The following is an 18,418-nucleotide window of genomic DNA, read 5'->3' on the forward strand; positions in this document are numbered from 1 at the left end:
GAACGGCGCATCCCCGCGCAGCCCGCACGGTAAGGAGCGGCCCGGGACGGTCCGAAATGATATGGGGTTTATAACAATGATTTAACGTTTATTGCTACCGCTTTACCCTTCGCTTCGGCTGCGCACGGAGGAAGGCGCCCGGCACACGTGGCGCTGCCCCGCGGCCTCAGCTCCTCCGGGAGGCGATCGGTGGCTTCTCCCGTCCCGGAGGCCCAGCGGCTGCCCCGTCCCTTCAGCCCGGGCAAACCCCTCCGCGGAGCTGTTGGGCCCCGGGACCGGCGGCTCCGGACAGCGGAGCCTGCCCGGGCTGATAGCAGTGCCGGTACCGGGCAGGCGTTCCCGCCGCTGTAGATCCCCGAGCGACCGGAGAGGGCAGGCGAGCTCGGCGATCGATTAGCCAGCCTCGGCGGGAGGGTTGGCGGTGAGCGCGCCCCCTGCCGGGCGGGGGGACAACCGCCGGTGCGAGCTGAGGGTGCGCCTCAGGCCGGTGTCGTTCCGCCCGGTGACCCCCGGAGCTGGCGACCGGACACCCCGCAGGCCCCGACCGAGCCCCCGCAGGGCGCCTCGGGCTCCTGTCCCCGCAGACCTCAGGGCTTGGTGTGGGGCCTGCAGGTGCGCGGCTCCTCGGTGAGGCACTGCTGGGCCCGGGCGCTGCCCCGAGCACCGGCACCCAGCGGCACTAACACGGGGCTTGTGGTGTTGTGTTGCAGGGCGCGGGATGGACTTCTTGACCCTGTTCCTTATCTACTCGGGGTTTGTGCTCTCTGCCATGGCTCTGCTGTGCCTCTGCTCGGGGAGGAGGGAGAGCTTCCTCACTAGAAGTGTCAGCGCTGTGAGCCAGGTAAAGAACCCAACTCTTAGAGCGATGGTCGTCTCCAATGAGCTCAACAGGTTCATTGTGCTAAATCAGTGCAACTGCTGCATCCCTCCTCTATAAACCCACTAATACCTATGGTCAGAGGAATGATAGAGTCATGGAATGGTTTGGGTTGAAGGGACCTTAAAGCCCATCCAGTTCCAATCCCTGCCACAGGCAGGGACACCTTCCACTAGAGCAGCTTGCTCCAAGCCCCTGTGTCCAACCTGGCCTTGAACACTGCCAGGGATGGGGCAGCCACAGCTTCTCTGGGCACCCTGTGCCAGCGCCTCAGCACCCTCATACACACGATGTGCTGTGTCTCACATTTCATCTTATTTTGACAACTGCTCTCAAGTCGTTGGGGTTGGAAATGGAACCACACTTTATTCCAGCTCCTGAAATCCAGCCCAAGCAGGCAGGAAAAGCCCATTTGTGTCTCATGGCTCCTGCGCGTGCCAGTCTGGCTGCAGTGCTGAGGGTGATGGCACCACAAAGGAACAACCACAGTGTTCAGTGACACTGTAACATGTCAGCTTTGAGACATGAAATAACAACAAGGTCCCGTGTATTTGCAGTTTCATGGTAGTTGCTGCTGTCATTAAGAGCAAGAAGGTGGGACGAGATCTGAGGATTAAAATAGGGAGAGAATTACAACTGATGGCAAATGTTTCAGGGGAAGCTCTTTAATGTGAGCCTGTAATAATGTTGCAGGCTGCTGTTCCTAAGAAAGAGGGGGGAATGAAGAGCTTTAAAAGAGGATTAAGAATTGGCATTTTATTGCAAAAGCAGGGAATGAATTGATAAGGCACAGGCTTATTTTTCTGTCTATTGGACTGTGTCTGAATGAAGAGGGGAAAGGAAAAGTGATATTCTTCAGAGGGAAAGGATAAGAGAATTATCATTTAAATTATAAATAATACTTAATGCTGCTCACATGAGTCTAAACAGACTTTAATTTTATTACTAGTATTATACTTTTTATCATAGACTCCCAGACTGGTTTGGGTTGAAGGAACATTAAAGCTCATCCAGTTCCAGCTCCCTCCATGGGCAGGGACACCTTCCACTAGAGCAGCTTGCTCCAAGCCCCCTCCAACCTGGCTTTATATTGCTTTATAGACACATAAGTCACTGTGCAGAGAGATATTAATAGCTGCTTCTATGAAACATGTAACAGTCAGCAGTTCAAATACTGCTGAGATGTAAAGTCACTGGCTGGAGAAATGGAATCAATGCTTATTCTAATGAAATACATAAAGGTAATCCTGAGTAGCTTCTCTGGACACTGTAGTTTAAGTTGGTATCTGACTGTGACTGATGGAGGGTGCAAGCCTGGAAGTTTAAGTTGTTTGACTGTACTTTTGTAAGATCCTTTCAGCTGTTCATTGTGAGGGAGATGAAGGCATTAACTCCCACAGAGCACAGCTCTGAGCAGGTCAGCTTCCATCCCTGGGCTGCTTTCCTTGCTGCCAGTGGTTCGGTTGTGTGAGGTGGTTATATTAATGGTACAGCTCTTCTCACTTTCCCCCACTTCCACCATCCCTGCAGGCACAAATGGTGTTTGTAAGAGCCTCTTGCTCTGGTGTAAGCAGTGGCTGAAATACAGGGGATTGCTGTGCTGTACGTGGGGGGGATGATGGGTATTGAATGCAATGTTACACTGTACTGACACACAGTTAATATTTGATGCAGGCTGCTTTCCTGTCTAGTTCTGTGTTTCCTAGTGCAGAACACAGCCTCATTTTTGAAGCGGGACTTTTCACTTGAACTGCTGCTAGAGGCATACCAGTTAAAAGAAAAATATTTAGCATCTTCTCAACTCTTACATATGCTTTTTGCCTTCTGGTCTTTCACATCTGAGACAAGAGGCTCTCACTGCATATTTTCTTTCCATGTCAGCTAGAAATAGGCTCAGCTGCTCTAATTCCTGCACTGCTGATGGAGCAGCGTGTTGCTATAGAGATCTATCACCCTCTGAAGAGCAGAGTCAGACAGCTCAGCAGTCACAGACTGCTGCTGAGGAGCTCCCTGAATGAACACAGACACTTTCCTTCTTCATCGTGGCTGGCTGGTTTGAAGCAGCAGTTAGACATTGCTGGGCCATAGCTGTAGTTGAAGAACTGTAGATTTGGGGGTTTTGGGGGGATTTGGTTGGGTTTTGGTTGGGTTGTGGGAGTTTTTTCCCTTCTGGAGGGCATCTGGCTTTATCCCTTTGCTTATCTGTGCTTGCATCTGTCAGATGTCCTGATGAAGCATATTGTAGATTGGGAATTGCTCAGTTCTATCCCCTGCCTAACCAGTTGCCAGCCTATAACCCACTGTAAGCTCCTTACAACTTTCACACATTAACCCAGATACGTTTGTGCCTGTTGGGCTCCCAAGAACACAGAACTCCACTCCCATGGTGAAAATCCCTACAACATTCCTGCTGTATTCTCAGGAGTTGGCATACCCTTGAAACTGAGCTGCCTCCCCACTGCTACAGATCCATAACTGAGGGATTAGGTGACTTGTGTTTCTATTTGACCTTTCCACGGGCAGAAACATTGTGCAATTTAGGTAACAACCGCGTTTTCATTTGCTTCAGGCGCTGTCATTTGTGATCCCTGCACAGCTCCAGAGGGTGGCACAGAGGGTGCTTCACAGGCTCTTCCACACAAGGTATTGCACTTCTTAATGCTTTTGACATTATTTGTTACTGTATTTCTGGTTCTTATTGTGACCTCCTACCCCCAGCAGAGCTTTCAGTGTTACCCTTAGATACTCTCTCTCGTTAGGGGTGCTTGTCAAGGATTACAGATTCCCTTTAAGGTTTGCCACACTGTAGGCTGTTTGTTTCTTGCTTATTGTTTAGAAGATGGTACCCTGAAATATTTGACAGATAAAGATGCTGTGGCTCAGTGGCTTCCGGTGTAACAGATGTTGGTCCCACTGGTGGAGTACAACAGCCTCTAGACAGAGCTGGCAACCCCCATCCTCTCCCTAAAATCCCATTACTCTCAGTCCAGCAGTTTGATGTCTGAGTGGCTCAAGAGGAAGCTTCACAGCTGCCAAGGTTGGAAGCATATTCCTGTAGCCCTGCAGCTGAGAGGAGACTTCACAGGATCTTGCTGGATTGCACATGAAATGGTGGAGGAGAGAGCAGTAGAAGAGAACTTGTCTGCAACAGACTTCCCCCTGTAGTAAAGTACACATCACTAGTTATTTAAAACTCATAATACAAGCCCAGCAAACTGATGTGTAATGCAGGGAACTGTAGTAAGTGAGCATTGCTTTCCTAATATGTGGCTTATCTTGGCCTCTCTTTGCCAGGCTGCTGGAAGTTGTTCTCAGTGCAATGCATCCCAGACAAACCTGTGTGCCAAGTGGTGGTGCAATGTGCCTCGCAGAAGCTGCAGCCTGGCACCAGTGCTGGCCCCTGCTAACTCCTGCCATGCTTGTCTCCTACCAGCTGCTTAGGTTATTACAGGGTTTTTAAGCTCAGCTTTCACTGGGGTTTTCTTTGCTTGCAGAGCAGCACATAGCAAATGTCTTCTGGCAGAATGCTTTGTGCCCTATTGCTGTGGCATGTTTTGTCAGCAGCAAGTGATTATGAGACTTTGTGTTTTACTGGTGGCAAAAGAAATCCAAAGGAGATGCCAGTAGTGGAAGTGGATTTAGCTGGTGTATTGTAAGGAGCGTATGTGGGAAGAAGAGAAGGAAGGCATTGGAAGGAGAAAACACTACTAATATGCAATCCATGCTGGCCTGAAAACCTGAAAGGTGTCTCCTTGTGTTTGGAAAGTCTTTGCTGGTCACCTCTGAGGGTACCTGTTAATCAGGATGCTGTGTAGTGAATAGCCTGTCCCCTTGCTGTTACAGAAGCTGTTTGTTTGTTGTCCTGCACGTAGTCTTGCAAGCTGCAGTGTATGTGGAATACACATGGGAAGTGTTTGTGTACTGCTGGGAGCTGCAGTTTCACCTCCTCATCCTCCTCCTGCCCTACCTGTTGCTGGCTGGGAACGTGGGCTGCTTCATCCTCTGCTCCCGAGCCAATCCTGGTAAGCTCTTGCTGACTGGGAGCTGTAGCCATTTGAAAACGGAACCTAAAAAAGGCTACAAACACCATTACTAACTATTTCTCTTGTTTCTTTCACAGGTATAATAACTAAATCAAATCATGCATCTTTGGTTAAGATTTATGCATATGATGGTGTATTGTTTCAGAAGGGCATCGTGTGTCCTACGTGTGACTTGGAGAAGCCAGCCAGGTCAAAACACTGCAGTAAGAATCTTAACTTCCTTGATAAGCAAAACAGTGGTACCTACCCAGATCAGTTCTCCAGAGCTGCAGTCTCTGCCTTTCCTGTGCTTTGCTGGGCAGTGCTGCCAGAGAAACCAAAGCCTGTGAGCTGCAGTCTTAGGGAATAAAAGAGGAAATAGATAACACAGCTTTGGGTTTAGTATTGGGGTTATTGTGTTTGCTTAAAATCGTGACCATAAAATTCTTGGATTTTGTCAGATGAAAAACTACCCTAAACTGTGTAAAAATCAAATTGATCACTTAAACCTCAAGCAACTGACCTGTCTGTTGGCTCCCTCCTCCCCAGGTTTCTGCAGCATGTGTGTGCATCGGTTTGATCACCACTGTGTGTGGGTCAACAACTGCATTGGTGCCTCCAATGCCAAGTACTTCCTCCTTTACCTCTTCACACTGACTGCCATGGCAGCAACCACTGCAGTCATCTCAGCAGCGTTCCTCATCCAAGTGGTGCTGCTCTCAGGCATGATGCATGGGAGTTACATTGATGACCAAGGACAGGAGCGTGCTGTTGACATTCTCTTCCTCATCCAGGTGAGTTTATGTTGTGTGGTTTATTAGCTTATATACAAAGGTTTAGCTCAGTCTTTGCTCTCAAGATTCTTGTTAATCCTCCTTTTCTCTCACAGGCAGATGTGGACAGATGCAGGGGTTTACCACCTTCACACAGCTAATGCAGTGTAGAAAACTGCCATTGCAGAATGCTTTAAAAGTACAGGGTTTTTCTCACAGCACTTCTTTCCAGTCTCCCATTCTTTAGATTTCTGTCTCCAGGCTGCTTTCACTCAGCAGATCTGGTTCGCAGGGAGTGATTTCACATTCCAGTGACCATCTACTGCAGGAATGGTTAGGAAACAGTTGAAAATCCTTGAGATATCTTCATGGAGATATTCAAGCAGGACTCTACTGCCATGGAATTTAGATACTTGAATGTTTTCTCTCACATGCAAACAAAAGATGACTTTGAGCTTCTTTAGCACTTGAGCCATTTGCTTTTCAGTCCCCTCACCCCTTTCTGTAGTATGGCAGTGAGGTGATACACAGCAAATGCTTTCTCTTTTCCTCATCCTAAACACCAGATGTTTCAGCCTTGGACTGTTATAAAGGGATCTTGGTGAGGAAGCATTTGCTCATGTTAGAGCTGTAGCATTCCCACTCCCCAGCATTGTAATTTAACTCAGGAAAGAGCTGCTTAAACTGCATTGTGTCAGCAAAACCTGAAGTTGCACCAGATTGTGGCCCCTTCATTTGGCAGTTTGTTTTCAGATGATCTGCATTAATGATTTTCCTAATTAAGAAACCCAACAAGCAGAACTCCGCTATGAAATACAACATTCAGAGATAGACGGATGGAGAAAATACTCCCACGTATTAGCCAGGCTTTGGGAATCTGCATGCTCTACTCAAGGATTCAGTCACAGAGCTGACAGAGGGCTGTGACCTCCTTGCTGGGGCTCCACAGTTCCATGTGTGCCCAGATGTGCTTTGCCAGCTGCATGCTGAGCAGTCACATCCCTCCATGTGATTTAATGCCCCATCTTTGTAACTGAGTTGTTCTTTTCTTTCTTTGCAGCACCTTTTCTTGACTTTCCCTAGGATTGTCTTCATGCTTGGCTTTGTCATTCTCCTCACACTGGTTCTGGGTGCATACTCCTGTTTCAATGTCTATTTGGCCTTAACCAACCAAACTTCCAATGAATGGTATAAATCCAGAAGACACGGGTGTTGCCACCATCCAACACTGCAGCCTCATGACAGACAAGCTGTCTACAAGAACATTTATTCTAAAGGAGTCTGGAGGAATCTGATGGAAATCTTTAAGCCTCCTGCAGTGCTGGAAAGCAAGAAGAAAACATGAAGATACCAGTGTTCGTATGTGCGTTTTTGAGCTTTTTGTAAGACTTTATTCCAGCAATGAGCTCTGATGCCCAAACAGCTTTTGTAAAAAGGTGACTGTATCTCAATGAAGTGATTGGAAACTGTGTTTGCATAAAGCTGACCAGTCTGTCTGTGACACTGACATTGCACCAGTGGCAGTGGCCTGTAAGTCTTTTCAAACACAGTCACAGTGCAGAAGCATTAGGATTAGCATCAGCTAAAGAATACATACATAAGGAACTGGGGTTTTTATGGTTAGTTTTGTATGCTGCGTAATATACACCACTGTATAACTGAGTTCTTCAGTTGCTTTAGTCCATCTTCAGTAGGTCTTCCTTCCTGCAGGAGACACTGCTATATTCCTGCAGTGTCACAGATGTGGAAGTGGCACTGCTTTGTCAGTCATTCACCTTTTTCTTTTGCCCTGCAGGAAAACAGTAACAGAGCTGACTGCAGTGCTCTTGTTAACAATGCCTCAGCAGAGCACTATTTAAGATACTTCCCTGGGTGAGATCTCCGAGGTTAAGCTTGGTCCTCTTGTTTCCTTGTTAGAGGGAGCGGTAGTGAATTGGCTGGTTCGGAGAGACAAGTTGGGTCCATCTTACTGGAGTGAATCTTTCTCCCTGTGCACACTTGTAAGGGAAGAGCTAACAAAGAAAGAGCTGCTGTGAACTGTGAGGAAGCTTCATCTTTGTGTGAGTATCTTTGCTTGGCAAATGATTAACCCATTTCTGTTAACAATATGGAGAACAGGTTGCATGGATTTAGCTGAAAGACTTCATGATTACTGGCAGAATCTGAACTTGCAGAAACCATGTTCTACTACAGATCTGGGTTAGGATGGAGCACCTTGAATTTAGACAGGAAACTATTACAAGTGAGGTGCTTGGTGAGGTGCTGGCACAGGGTGCCCAGAAAAGCTGGGGCTGCCCCATCCCTGGCAGTGTTCAAGGCCAGGTTGGACACAGGGGCTTGGAGCAAGCTGCTCTAGTGGAAGGTGTCCCTGCCCGTGACAGAGTTTGGAACTGGATGAGCTTTAAGGTCCATTTCAATACAAACCAGTCTCTAGCAGGATTCTGTAGGTGAACACCAGAAGGCACTTCATGGCTGTCCCTCAGAAAACCCTTGGCCTTAATAGCAGAAGACAAAAGTTAACTTAGAGCTGTGCAAGTGGCTTCTGCCATCCCTCTACCTGGGGACCATGCGAAAGGCTCCAAAGCACACATGTACTGGCTGATTTGGAGGCTCGTTTGGGGAAAAAGCGTTTGACTCACCTAGTGATGAGGGTTTCTTAGGCACAATGTCAAGTGGCCCCGTTCTCTTCCTAGACATCCTTCTGTTTGGGTGACAACAGAGCAGAAATTGGCCAAGTCTAGTAAGAACTTTAAATAACTTTATTTTTACAAAGGTGTTTATTTACATGCTGGAGCTGTACAATATGCAAATAAAACCCCAGATATGCTTTAAAAAAAAGAAACTATCATATACAATATGGCTTTACATGCCACCAGGCCCCTCTCAGGGCACCCTGTCTGGCACTGCAAGGGTACAATGATGCATTCTTTCATAGACCAGTACATAAGGCTACTTGTCCAGGATATAAAACAAAAATGCTGCAGTACCATGCCTTAGCAGGCATAAAGGAGTGAGGTTAAAGGCATGAAAGTTTGAGTGGTGGTGAACACACACCAGAACTCCTTAGGTTTGGTTTCCTTGTTTTGCTTTAAGTGCATATGTTAAGTAGTCTCTTATGAGACCCTACATCTTTGTTTCACTTTCTGAATGCTTTTCAACACCACACCACCACTGTCCTGTGGTCAGAGGTCAATGCTTTACAAGGAACCTTCCTTTATTTGAGGCAGCTGTACAAACTACTGAGACTGTCAACTCTTGTGCATCGGTCACTTCCACAGTACAACCATGCAGAGGAACAGGAAACATCTCAGGGCTGTACCTTCCTGTTACGTCACTTCCCTATGGAAGCATTCCCTCCCTTGGCAAAGGTAGGACTGCTCAAACTCCCAAACTGAGAAACCCAGGAAGTTTTACATTAGCATCTGTCACTGGGTGCATGCTGCTCATCATACAATGACAGTCTGGACTTCCACCTCCGCCTCCTGCGAGGCAATCACAAACTCTCCTGCGTGTTCCATGATTTCAATGTCCTCAGATGCCACCATGGTCACCGTCGCCTCTTCCGTCTCGATGCCACCCTCCGTGGTCAGCACTGCTCCCTCTCCGATGGCAGAAGCCAGTGTCATGGCCACCTGCTCCGTGAGGCTCTCGGGGGTGGCGATGGTGATGGTGTCTGCAGCATCAGTGGTTACTTCAGAGTTCTCAGCCACGGTGACGTTCTGCACAATGATCTGGTGACCAGAGTTTGCTTGATTCACTATTTGCTGCACGACCTTCATAATGTGGCTGTCGACCTGCGTGGAGAGAAAAGAGGACTCATTATGTCTTGGTGTGGTGTTCTCTCTTAGAAGTATGGACAATTCTCATCACCACAAGCAGAGCAGTGCAACAGCATTTAATTCCACTTTCCTCCAGCTGTTGAAGTACTCATCACTCCCGCAACAGCAGACTCCTAGAACATGTCATACCTCACATCACTAAAGATGTTTTGCCAGCAGGACACTTGCCACAGAATCATAGAATGGTTTGGGTTTGAAAGGACCTTAAGATCATCTAGATCCAACCTGGCCTTCAACATTGCCAGGGATGGAGCATTTACCACTTCTCTGGGCACCCTCACAGGGAAGAACTTCTTCCTTGTATCCAACCTGAACTTCCCCTGTTTCAGTTTGAACCCTTCACTCCTTGTCCTATCACTACAGTCTCTGGTCCTTCTCCAGCACCCCTCAGATGTCAAACTATTCATAGACAAATCCAAGCAATGCATGCCAGGACCTTTGAACTGACAGAATCCAAGCCAGGAGCCCAGCCAGCCTCTGACTGTGCAGCAAGAACCATTTTTAGCATTCTGGAATGCATTGCAAGGACCTAGGATTACCAGCACTAACCCAGTCAAATCCAGTATGACCAGTACAGGCAGTTGTGCAAACCTACAGAGGTCAGTCAATTGATTATCTGAAGTTGGGTTTACTCAGCATGACTTTCAGGACACCAAAAGTGATTCATTTCATCTACAGCAAGTCCCCATAATAATCCTTCATGTGGCTGCTTTACCTCATGTCTTGTTCCCTCTATGATTTCAGTAGCTTCATTGGTTTCCATGTCTTCAGTAGCAGTCTTGAAAGACAAAATACAATGATTCTCTTTTTAGATTATTACCAAAACCACTTTTATTACCAAGATATAAGACATTAAGATCTTTTACAAGAGTCTTTCTGTTCCCCTCCTGCTGCAGTAGCTCCTCTAAAGCCAACTCCTCCTTGAAATTACCTTCAAATCCCATTGTCAAGAGCCACTTAAAAGTAACTCACAGTGCTCACAGATAACCAGAAGAGAACATCCTCTCTCAGCAGGACTTGGCCAACTGGCAGATTCTTCTATTGGAGAAGAACTGTGGCAGCACTAAAGGAACTCAGTAAATGAACTGTGGTGTTCTGCACTGATGAGTACTGGCTCTTTGTCACAAGGAGGGAGAGAGCAAAATGCAGAATTCACAGCTTTTGGCAGCCACAGCCAGTTAAAAACTGAAATTATTTCTCTGCTAAATTATTTCTTTAAGTTAAATAGAAAGGGGAGAAAATAGTAAGTAAAAGTTGAGGGAAAGCTGAAGCAAGTCAGTGAGGACATAAAATGTGGTATGGTCAGTTCTCAGCCTCAGCTGTCTGATGAACTGCTGTCTTCCTGCACTCTCATTTTCCTGTGTACATTACAGGCAGGTTTTGGGAAGGGGGTGAAGTAGGCTCCAGGTGCTCTCCTTCTGAACAAGATTCTTTAATCCTACTTATTCCTAGGGTCATGCATTGGCTAGATCCTATTTTACCTCCTCCCAAGGGCCTAGGTGAGGAACATCACGCACAACTGCAGTTTTAGGTGACAAAACACCATGCTGAGGTCAGCAGGCAAAGGCATTGCCCACTTCTCACCTCGATGATGTACTCCTGAGTGTCTGCCACCACTGAAGAGAACTCCACCAGCACCGTGTGAGGATCTTCGGAGATGACCGTGGCAGCCAAGTTGTCAGCAGACTGGCTTTCCTCAGACACCATCACTTCCTCCACCTCTTTCAAACCCAGGAGGCAGCCACCTGAACGGTATTCCAAAAATGCCAAAAGAACATCATTTTTCATAATCACCTCGAATACAGGAGATGGTCATTTCCAGGTCCTCATGGAAAATACTACACAGCACAAATGAGGACCTGTAACAGAATACCACTGACAAGTACCAGCTACCAGGCTCTCATCCCACTGAGATCAGCCAAGTGACACCAAACAGAACTGAGACTGGAGCAGAGCCATTGTCCAGTACAGTGCCAAAAGACACACAGCTCAGTTCAGGTGTAAATCCACACTGGATCTCAAAAGCTGTGTGTGAAGAACAGTGTATCTTTTCTTCTTACACATTTCTCTATCAGGGAACTTTTTTTTCCTTCCAGTGAACTTGTGTTGTTCTTTGCAATCTAAGCACCTCATCATCACTACCTGACAAAGCTGGAAAATCCATGCTTAGGAGCTAAAGGAGCAGCAGGTCCAGTGCAACTAATCTGATCAAACAAGATTATCTGTGAGAACTCAAGGCATTTTCCTCACAGACCATCCATGCTTTGTGTTCTTACAGTTCACCTCTCCCCCAACACAGGAATCAAGCTCTCTCTGGCATTACTTTGCAGCAATGTTAATTTTCTTCCTCTTTGTATACAGCCTTGGACCAGAGCCCCTTTGCAGTTTGGGGTAGGCTCTGGTAGGGTGCAGGCTCTGTCTTCCCTACTTAGGACAGTGGTGACACTGCAGAGACCACTTAGGCTAGAGGCTGGAGAAAAGAACCCACAGCACTGCTGCAATTAGAGTCTTGATGCAAGTCCTGTTTTGCTTATCTTTATTTAGATGATCTAGATTTTATATTAGAACTGATTTACAGCTGTTTGTTCAGCTGATTTTTGGTCAGAAAAATCACAACAGAAATATTCATTAATATAGATTAAAATAACCCATTATACATCTCCTGGTGCAACTGGGATGCAGATAAATAGCCTTGGATGCCAGTCATTAGCTCCACTCCAAGAAACCATCACCGCTCAGCCAAAGAGCAGCTTGTCCAAACCCGATCTGAGACCACTCCACACTCCCACCCATCACAGCCAAACTCTTGCCACCTCACCTTTGGTTTTGAGGTGCCTGTTGAGGGTGCCGTGCTCTGCAAAGCCTCTCCCACACCTGTAGCACTTGAAAGGTTTCTCTCCAGTGTGGTGGCGGACGTGGCGCACCAGCGAGCCCTTCTCCCGGAAGCCGCGGCTGCAGAACTGGCACACGAAGGGCTTGTCCTCGAAGTGCGTGCGGAAATGGACTTGCTGGGCATTCTGTACCAAAGAGAGGAGCAGCAGAAGGGAGCTAAAGGGAACTGTGAACTGGAACAAGCACTATTTTAGCTTCCTGGGTAAAAGTTAACATCCTTGAGGACTTCTTCTCATGTAAGACATGATAAAAACGTAAGTTTTACTATTATTACATAGAGTTTTCCAGACAGTTTCTTCACAAATGAGAAGGTTTTATTAAGACCTTAACTGGAAGCTGTCCCTGCCCATGGCAGAGAATTGGAACTGGATGATCTTTTAAGTTCCCTTCCAATCCAAACCATTCTATGATTCTATGACTATCCTTTTCCTTACTAAAAAGCCTCCTTCTGGAGCTTCGGCTCTGTAAGAGGTAAGTGGCCTCTGTTTTTCAGGAGCAAAGCCTCCTCACTTCTCCCAGACCCCGGCTCTGGAAAGGGAAACCTGGAGGGCAGGCTGTGGTGAGGGAGTTCACCTTTGTCTTGTACCGCTTGCCACACTTGGGGCAGGAATAGGGCCGCTCATCGGAGTGCACTCGTCGATGCCCCTTCACATGTGCAATGGTCTTGTAGAGCTTCCCGCACTCTCCGCAGCGGAAACGCCGCTCATTCACGTGCACCTCCTGGTGCTTCTTTAGCAGGTAGCCCTTGGTGAACTCTTTGCCACATTCCTCACACTTAAAAGGCTTGTAATCTAGAGAGAAAGAGAGGACACGTGGTTGGTACAGGACAACCTGCAGGAGCAAGTGTCTGCTACATGCTGTAACAGAATCCTTGCCAAAAACATGAACCAGGAGAAGGAGGGAAATTATATTAACTGTGTGTAAGGTCCTTGTCTCATTCAGAAGTGAATTCTGCTCCAGTGTTGCTCTCCTGACCTTTGGTGCCTTTCAAGCAGCAGGTCCAGCCTATCGACCTGTTCTGCCTCACCAACCTTTTTCCTGGCCTCTTCATCAAATTCCACTTGCAAGGATGCAGTGCAGCCCCGAAATGTGAAAGTTGGGAGTGTTTTGTTAGGTATTTCTTTTACTCTTTATTCTAGAGCTCGCCCAAAATCAACCTTTTCATATTAGTGTGTCACTAATTGTTTGATTTTAATCGGTTGATTTTTGCATGGCTAAGGCCATGTAAAGGCAAGGGAGTTGAAACAAAGCAAGCTGTGCTATGTGAGACACCTCATGTTTTAGACCCTTTAAGCATAAGCAGTAGAACTTTACCTAAATGACCTTTGATGTGTGTTTCAAGGGAAGTAGCTTCACTGAAGGCTTCATTACAGTGAGGGCAAACGTAACTTTTGTACCCATTTGTTCTTTCTGCTTCTGTCTATTGGAAAGAAAATGGTACAACATAAGTAGGTTTGTACTGTTGTGCATAGTAAGTATTGCAGTTAAATACTCCAGCTTTGACCAGGAAGAGATCTGTATGGTTAACAGGAAAGAGAGAGCACCTCTATGTCCTAACGCCACACTTAAAGCACATGTGAAATATGGTTAAATATAAAATCTTACACAACTCCCAGGGCACAGGGAGAGATGCAGAGAGGGTGACATGCTAACAGTGCTGTGCACAACCAAGTGCAGGCAAGGAACGTTACACAATGAATCTATTTACGCAATACAAACATACAGCCTCTGCTTGTTCTACTTCAACACACTGCTCGCCACATGGATCCTCTTCTGCTTCCACTTCATTCTGCAGTCCTTCTGCAGCAGCCACAGCAGGCTCTGTCTCTGGCTTCTGCATCTCCTCCACAGCGACTCGCTCTATCACGATACCCGAGTTCCTCATGGCCTCCCTCAGCAGGTTCTCACTTGTCGCTTCCCCCTCACATGGCAGCTCCTCAGGATGTGACTGCCGAAGGAAGGAACAGTCTGGTAACTGGTACAGCAAATACACCCTCAGCCTTCTCTTTAGAGCCCTTCTAAGGTATGTAGTGCTGTGATACAGGGTTGAAAAGTCAGCAAGGGAATGATCGTGGACTGGGAAGGAAAAGTAGGTGAATGCGTACTCTGAAGACATACAGTCTGAGGGATAAGCCTTTGCTGCTATCACAGTGTCTTGCAGTAGGGAATGATCAACAAGAACACCCTTTCACCTTCTGGATCATTCAGTGCATGGTGCTGAATCCTGTGCATCCTCCTGATGTGCTGCTAAGCTCAGCTGGATTCTAGCAGAGCCGAACCTTTATGTGCTTGGGTGAAAAAGCAGCTCATTAACCATTTATTCCCATCACACAGATTTTTAGCACCTATGAGAATTCTGTTTGTGAGGTGAAATACTTCAAAATACTTCTCTGCATACAGCACATGACAGGCCTTCAAGAGAAAATGCACTCACGTCTTGGTCCAGGGATTTTGCATCGACAACAGGAAGCTCCTGCATTTGGACATGGACTTCGTGAAGCACATTGCCTTTTGCATCTGTCACCAGGTGAATGACAGGTGAGCTCTCGATGGACTCACTCGCTATTGAGGAAACAGTGTCTGGGTTTGAACTAGAGGATCCTGCAAGAAAAGCAGCCCAGTGAGTCACGGGTGTGCTGCCACCCTCCCCAGCCTGCTGTGCCCAGCAGAAAATGTGCCTCGGAACACGAGGTGCCTGCTAAAACCAGCTCTGTTCCAGAGCATCAAACACTCTTCACAGTCACTGCCTGGCTACAGAGCTTCAGGTTAATGCTTTAGCTCTATAAATTACTTTTTCCTGTATAAAATTAGAAACTGAATACCACAGAAGTGGGTTTAATTTATATGCCCAGTTCCCCCAGACACGAGGCAGGTGCTGGCAACAGCACTGACCTGTTGGCAGATCTTCTTTATTGACCACTATTTCTTTGTTCATGTTGAAGCGAATCTTTTCAGTGCAGGGTGTAAGAGATTTCAGGTGCCGAGTCAAAGCTCCTGATTCCCGGAAGCTCTTCCCACATTTCTTGCATTTGTAAGGTCTTTCATCTGGGAATGACAGAAATCAAAACGAGTATTAAGGTAACCACTGCCAGCATGAAGAACACTTTCAGCTTCCTACAACCAGCCCTGTGCTTATCCCTTGTGTTGCCTCCCAGCAGCCCAGCACTGTGGAGCTCAATGGGCTCAGCTCAGCAGCAGGAAAGCAGCAGTGAATTCCACTGGAAGGTAACCTGGCTCCCCACACACAGAGCACACCCCAGCAACGAGGAGTTCTTATTTTGCAGAGCTCTTACCAGTGTGACGCCGATGGTGTCGAATCAGAGACCCTTTTGTCCTAAAGGAAGTGCCACAGAGTTTGCATTCATAGTCCTTCCTGCTGCTGTGAGTGATCATGTGAGCTTTGAGGATGCTGGCCTGGGGAAAGAATTTCATTTTAAAAGATGTTTCAAGTCACAGAACCCCAGACTGGGTTGAGCTGGAAGGGACCCTAAAGCTCATCCAGTTCCAACCCTCTGCCACGGGCAGGGACACCTTCCACTAGAGCAGGTTGCACCAAGCCCCCTCCAACCTGTCCTTGAACACTGCCAGGGATGGGGCAGCCACAGCTTCTCGGAGCTAAGGTTAAGGATTTTTGAGGTTAAGTATTTTACATTTCAGCTGTAAACAGTGCTCCTTCAGAAAGTAGGACTTCCCTTTTGGAAGCATCGCATGCACTAGAACAGCACAACGTTATTGAGTCTTGAGATATCTTGGTGAACTTCTAGCCTAAATAACTCACTAACTCAAACACAGAGGGGATACTTACTGTTTTAAATGTCTTCTGGCATAATTCACATACATATCTCCCTTCTTTGTTAACCAGCAGCTTAACTTTGATCAGTTCCGTGGAGATATCCTGCTCCAGATCGTCAGGGTTGCCTGGCTCTTCTGGGACTTCCCCATCAGTGTGTCCATCTGGGTTTTCAAAAACATGGTCTCCTGCAACAATGACTTCTTTGATGTGCCCACTACCTGGGAAGAGGGTAGGACGGTTATGTCCTTTGCAGAAGAGCTTTACCTAACTACATCAGTTTACTGTTATAGCATTTCACACAGCAGGAGGAGGAACAGGTACTTAAAGCTTGAACATGGGTCATTGCACAGTTCTCACTATTTACTTTAGGTTCTGGAGCAGGTCCAGAGAAGGGCAGCGGAGCTGGTGCAGGGCCTGGAGCACAGTGTGATGGGGAATGGCTGAGTGACCTGGGGGGTTCAGTGTGGAGAAGAGAAGGCTCAGGAGGAGCTGATCGCTCCCTACAAGTGCCTGACAGGAGGATGGAGCCAGGAGGGGCTGGGCTCTGCTCCCAAGGAACAAGGGATGGGACAAGAGGAACCGGCCTCAAGCTGCACCAGGGCAGGTTTAGATGGAGCTGAGGAACAATTCCTGCCCCAGAGGGTGCTCAGGCATTGGAACAGGCTGCCCAGGGCAGGGCTGCAGGCACCGTCCCTGCAAGTGTTCACACACTGTGGAGACGAGGCCTCAGTGCCATGGGTTAGTGGTGGCCTTGGCAGTGCTGGAAATAGTTGGACTGGGTGAGCTTAAAGGGTTTTTCCAGCCTGGTTGATTCTGTGATTCTTTGATTCTGTTGCACCATAACTATTAAAATGGCAATTTCTGGAACAGGGTTTTAAACTAATTTGTATTATTGCAGGGACAATTGCAAAGCTGGCCAAGGGATGACTCTCGCACCCTCAGCCCGAAGTCCTGCAGCAACACAGAGGCAACACATACCTGACCACACACAGATCACACTCCAGAGCACACTGGAGGAAGGAACAAGCTCCTGACCCAGCCAGGTACAGAACCAGGCACATCAAAGCTCACCTACTATAGCAGAGGAATTGCCGATTTCCTCCGCTATCGAAGATGCTTCAACCACTATATGAGCAACGGTTATGGACTCCTCGACAGAAGGAACGACCTGCCGTGACAGACAACACTTTAGAAGAGGAGTTTTATGACCTTTAAAGCCTCTGTATACTGCTCCCTCCCCTCCAACAGCCCCGTCTGGAGGAGAAGCTGCTGTCACCTTTTGCACGTCCTGGCCGAGGCCCGACGGCGCCGCAGGCAGAGCCTCGGGGACCCTGTGACAGACCTTCTGCAGCTTGTGGTGCACGAACTCTTCCAGAGAGGTGAACTCGGCCTGGCAGCGCCCGCACTTATGCACATCATCTTCGTCTATGAGGGAGAATTCGGGCCCGGCTTAAGAAACTGACATGGAAAACTCCTGTGCTGCGTGTGGAGGTGAGCTCCCGCACCGGGGGGTGTTTCCGAGCCGCTTTCTGGCAGGGAACTGGGCGATCCCCCCTCTCGGGCCCGGGTCCCCTCTCACAACCCGGCGCAGGGACGGACGCAGAGGGGCACCAGCCCGGACCCCTACTGATAGAACCAGCATGGTCAGGGCCCACTCCGCCCCTCGGGCGGCTCCGCGGGCCCCGCCGCCCCACCCAGGCTCCGCTTTTCCCCTCAGCTCCGGCCGGGCCCTGTCGCGGCGGCACCGCCCGCCCCGCGGCTCGTACCTTCCTCGCTGAAGGGCGCCGGGAGGCTGAGGAAGGCGGCGGGGCCCGCGGGGGTCACAGCAGCTCCGGAGTCCGCCGCCGCCGCCGCCTCCCGCTCCTCTGCCGCGCCTGCCGTAAGCCCCGTCGGCCCCGCGCTCGTTGCCACTGCGGCCTCCATGTCGCAACGAGCCGCACCGCCAAGATGGCGGCTTTACGGCCGTGTCGTCATAACAACGGGCCGTGTGCCGCGGGACTGGTCCACCGCTGGGCGGGGGGGGGGAAGGGGGAGCTCGGCGGGGAGCGCGGCCGCCTCGCGGGGGAGTGATCCCCGAGCCGCGCGCGTGTCGGTGTCCGGTGCCCTCCCCATGGGTGACCTCTGACCCCCGGTGCCCACACGGACCGGGAGCCTTAACGAGTTACCTAACGAGCCCCCGGGGCGGCCGAGCGGCCCAATGGCCTGAGGTGACCGCGCGCTTC

At 48.6% G+C, this 18,418-nt stretch overlaps 2 protein-coding genes and 1 long non-coding RNA gene across 4 annotated transcripts; 1 reads left to right on the top strand and 2 right to left on the bottom strand.

Moving 5' to 3' along the window:
• The first annotated feature begins 398 nt into the window (after positions 1-398).
• On the top strand, positions 399-7,983 carry ZDHHC4 (zDHHC palmitoyltransferase 4). The gene is made up of 6 exons (XM_080617716.1): positions 399-841; positions 3,447-3,520; positions 4,721-4,899; positions 4,998-5,123; positions 5,449-5,693; positions 6,733-7,983. The coding sequence occupies exons 1-6, from the start codon at positions 719-721 to the stop codon at positions 7,015-7,017; spliced, it is 1,032 nt and encodes a 343-aa protein (XP_080473842.1). The 5' UTR covers positions 399-718; the 3' UTR covers positions 7,018-7,983.
• On the bottom strand, positions 1,619-5,592 carry LOC308220982. Its single transcript, XR_013956835.1, has 4 exons — positions 5,423-5,592; positions 5,168-5,257; positions 4,845-4,954; positions 1,619-4,036 (listed from the first exon to the last, which is right to left on the bottom strand). It is a non-coding gene; the product is annotated as an uncharacterized lncRNA (long non-coding RNA).
• A 427-nt stretch (positions 7,984-8,410) lies between the features above and the next one.
• E4F1 (E4F transcription factor 1) lies at positions 8,411-18,371 on the bottom strand. Of its 2 annotated transcripts, XM_080617714.1 has the most exons (14): positions 17,963-18,371; positions 17,473-17,621; positions 17,268-17,364; positions 16,209-16,414; positions 15,697-15,817; positions 15,296-15,448; positions 14,838-15,004; positions 14,127-14,351; positions 13,718-13,823; positions 12,977-13,194; positions 12,330-12,528; positions 11,096-11,256; positions 10,227-10,289; positions 8,411-9,466 (listed from the first exon to the last, which is right to left on the bottom strand). In XM_080617714.1, the coding sequence occupies exons 1-14, from the start codon at positions 18,117-18,119 to the stop codon at positions 9,119-9,121; spliced, it is 2,370 nt and encodes a 789-aa protein (XP_080473840.1). In that variant the 5' UTR covers positions 18,120-18,371; the 3' UTR covers positions 8,411-9,118. The 2 variants fall into 2 exon arrangements, with proteins under 2 accessions (XP_080473840.1, XP_080473841.1); XM_080617715.1 differs by lacking the exons at positions 17,473-17,621; positions 17,963-18,371 and having other exon boundaries at positions 16,209-16,410; positions 17,175-17,276.
• Between the last annotated feature and the right edge of the window lie 47 nt (positions 18,372-18,418).

This window comes from Psittacula echo, assembly GCF_963264785.1.
Source record: "Psittacula echo genome assembly, chromosome: 5".
In the NCBI taxonomy this organism is placed as follows: domain Eukaryota; kingdom Metazoa; phylum Chordata; class Aves; order Psittaciformes; family Psittacidae; genus Psittacula; species Psittacula echo.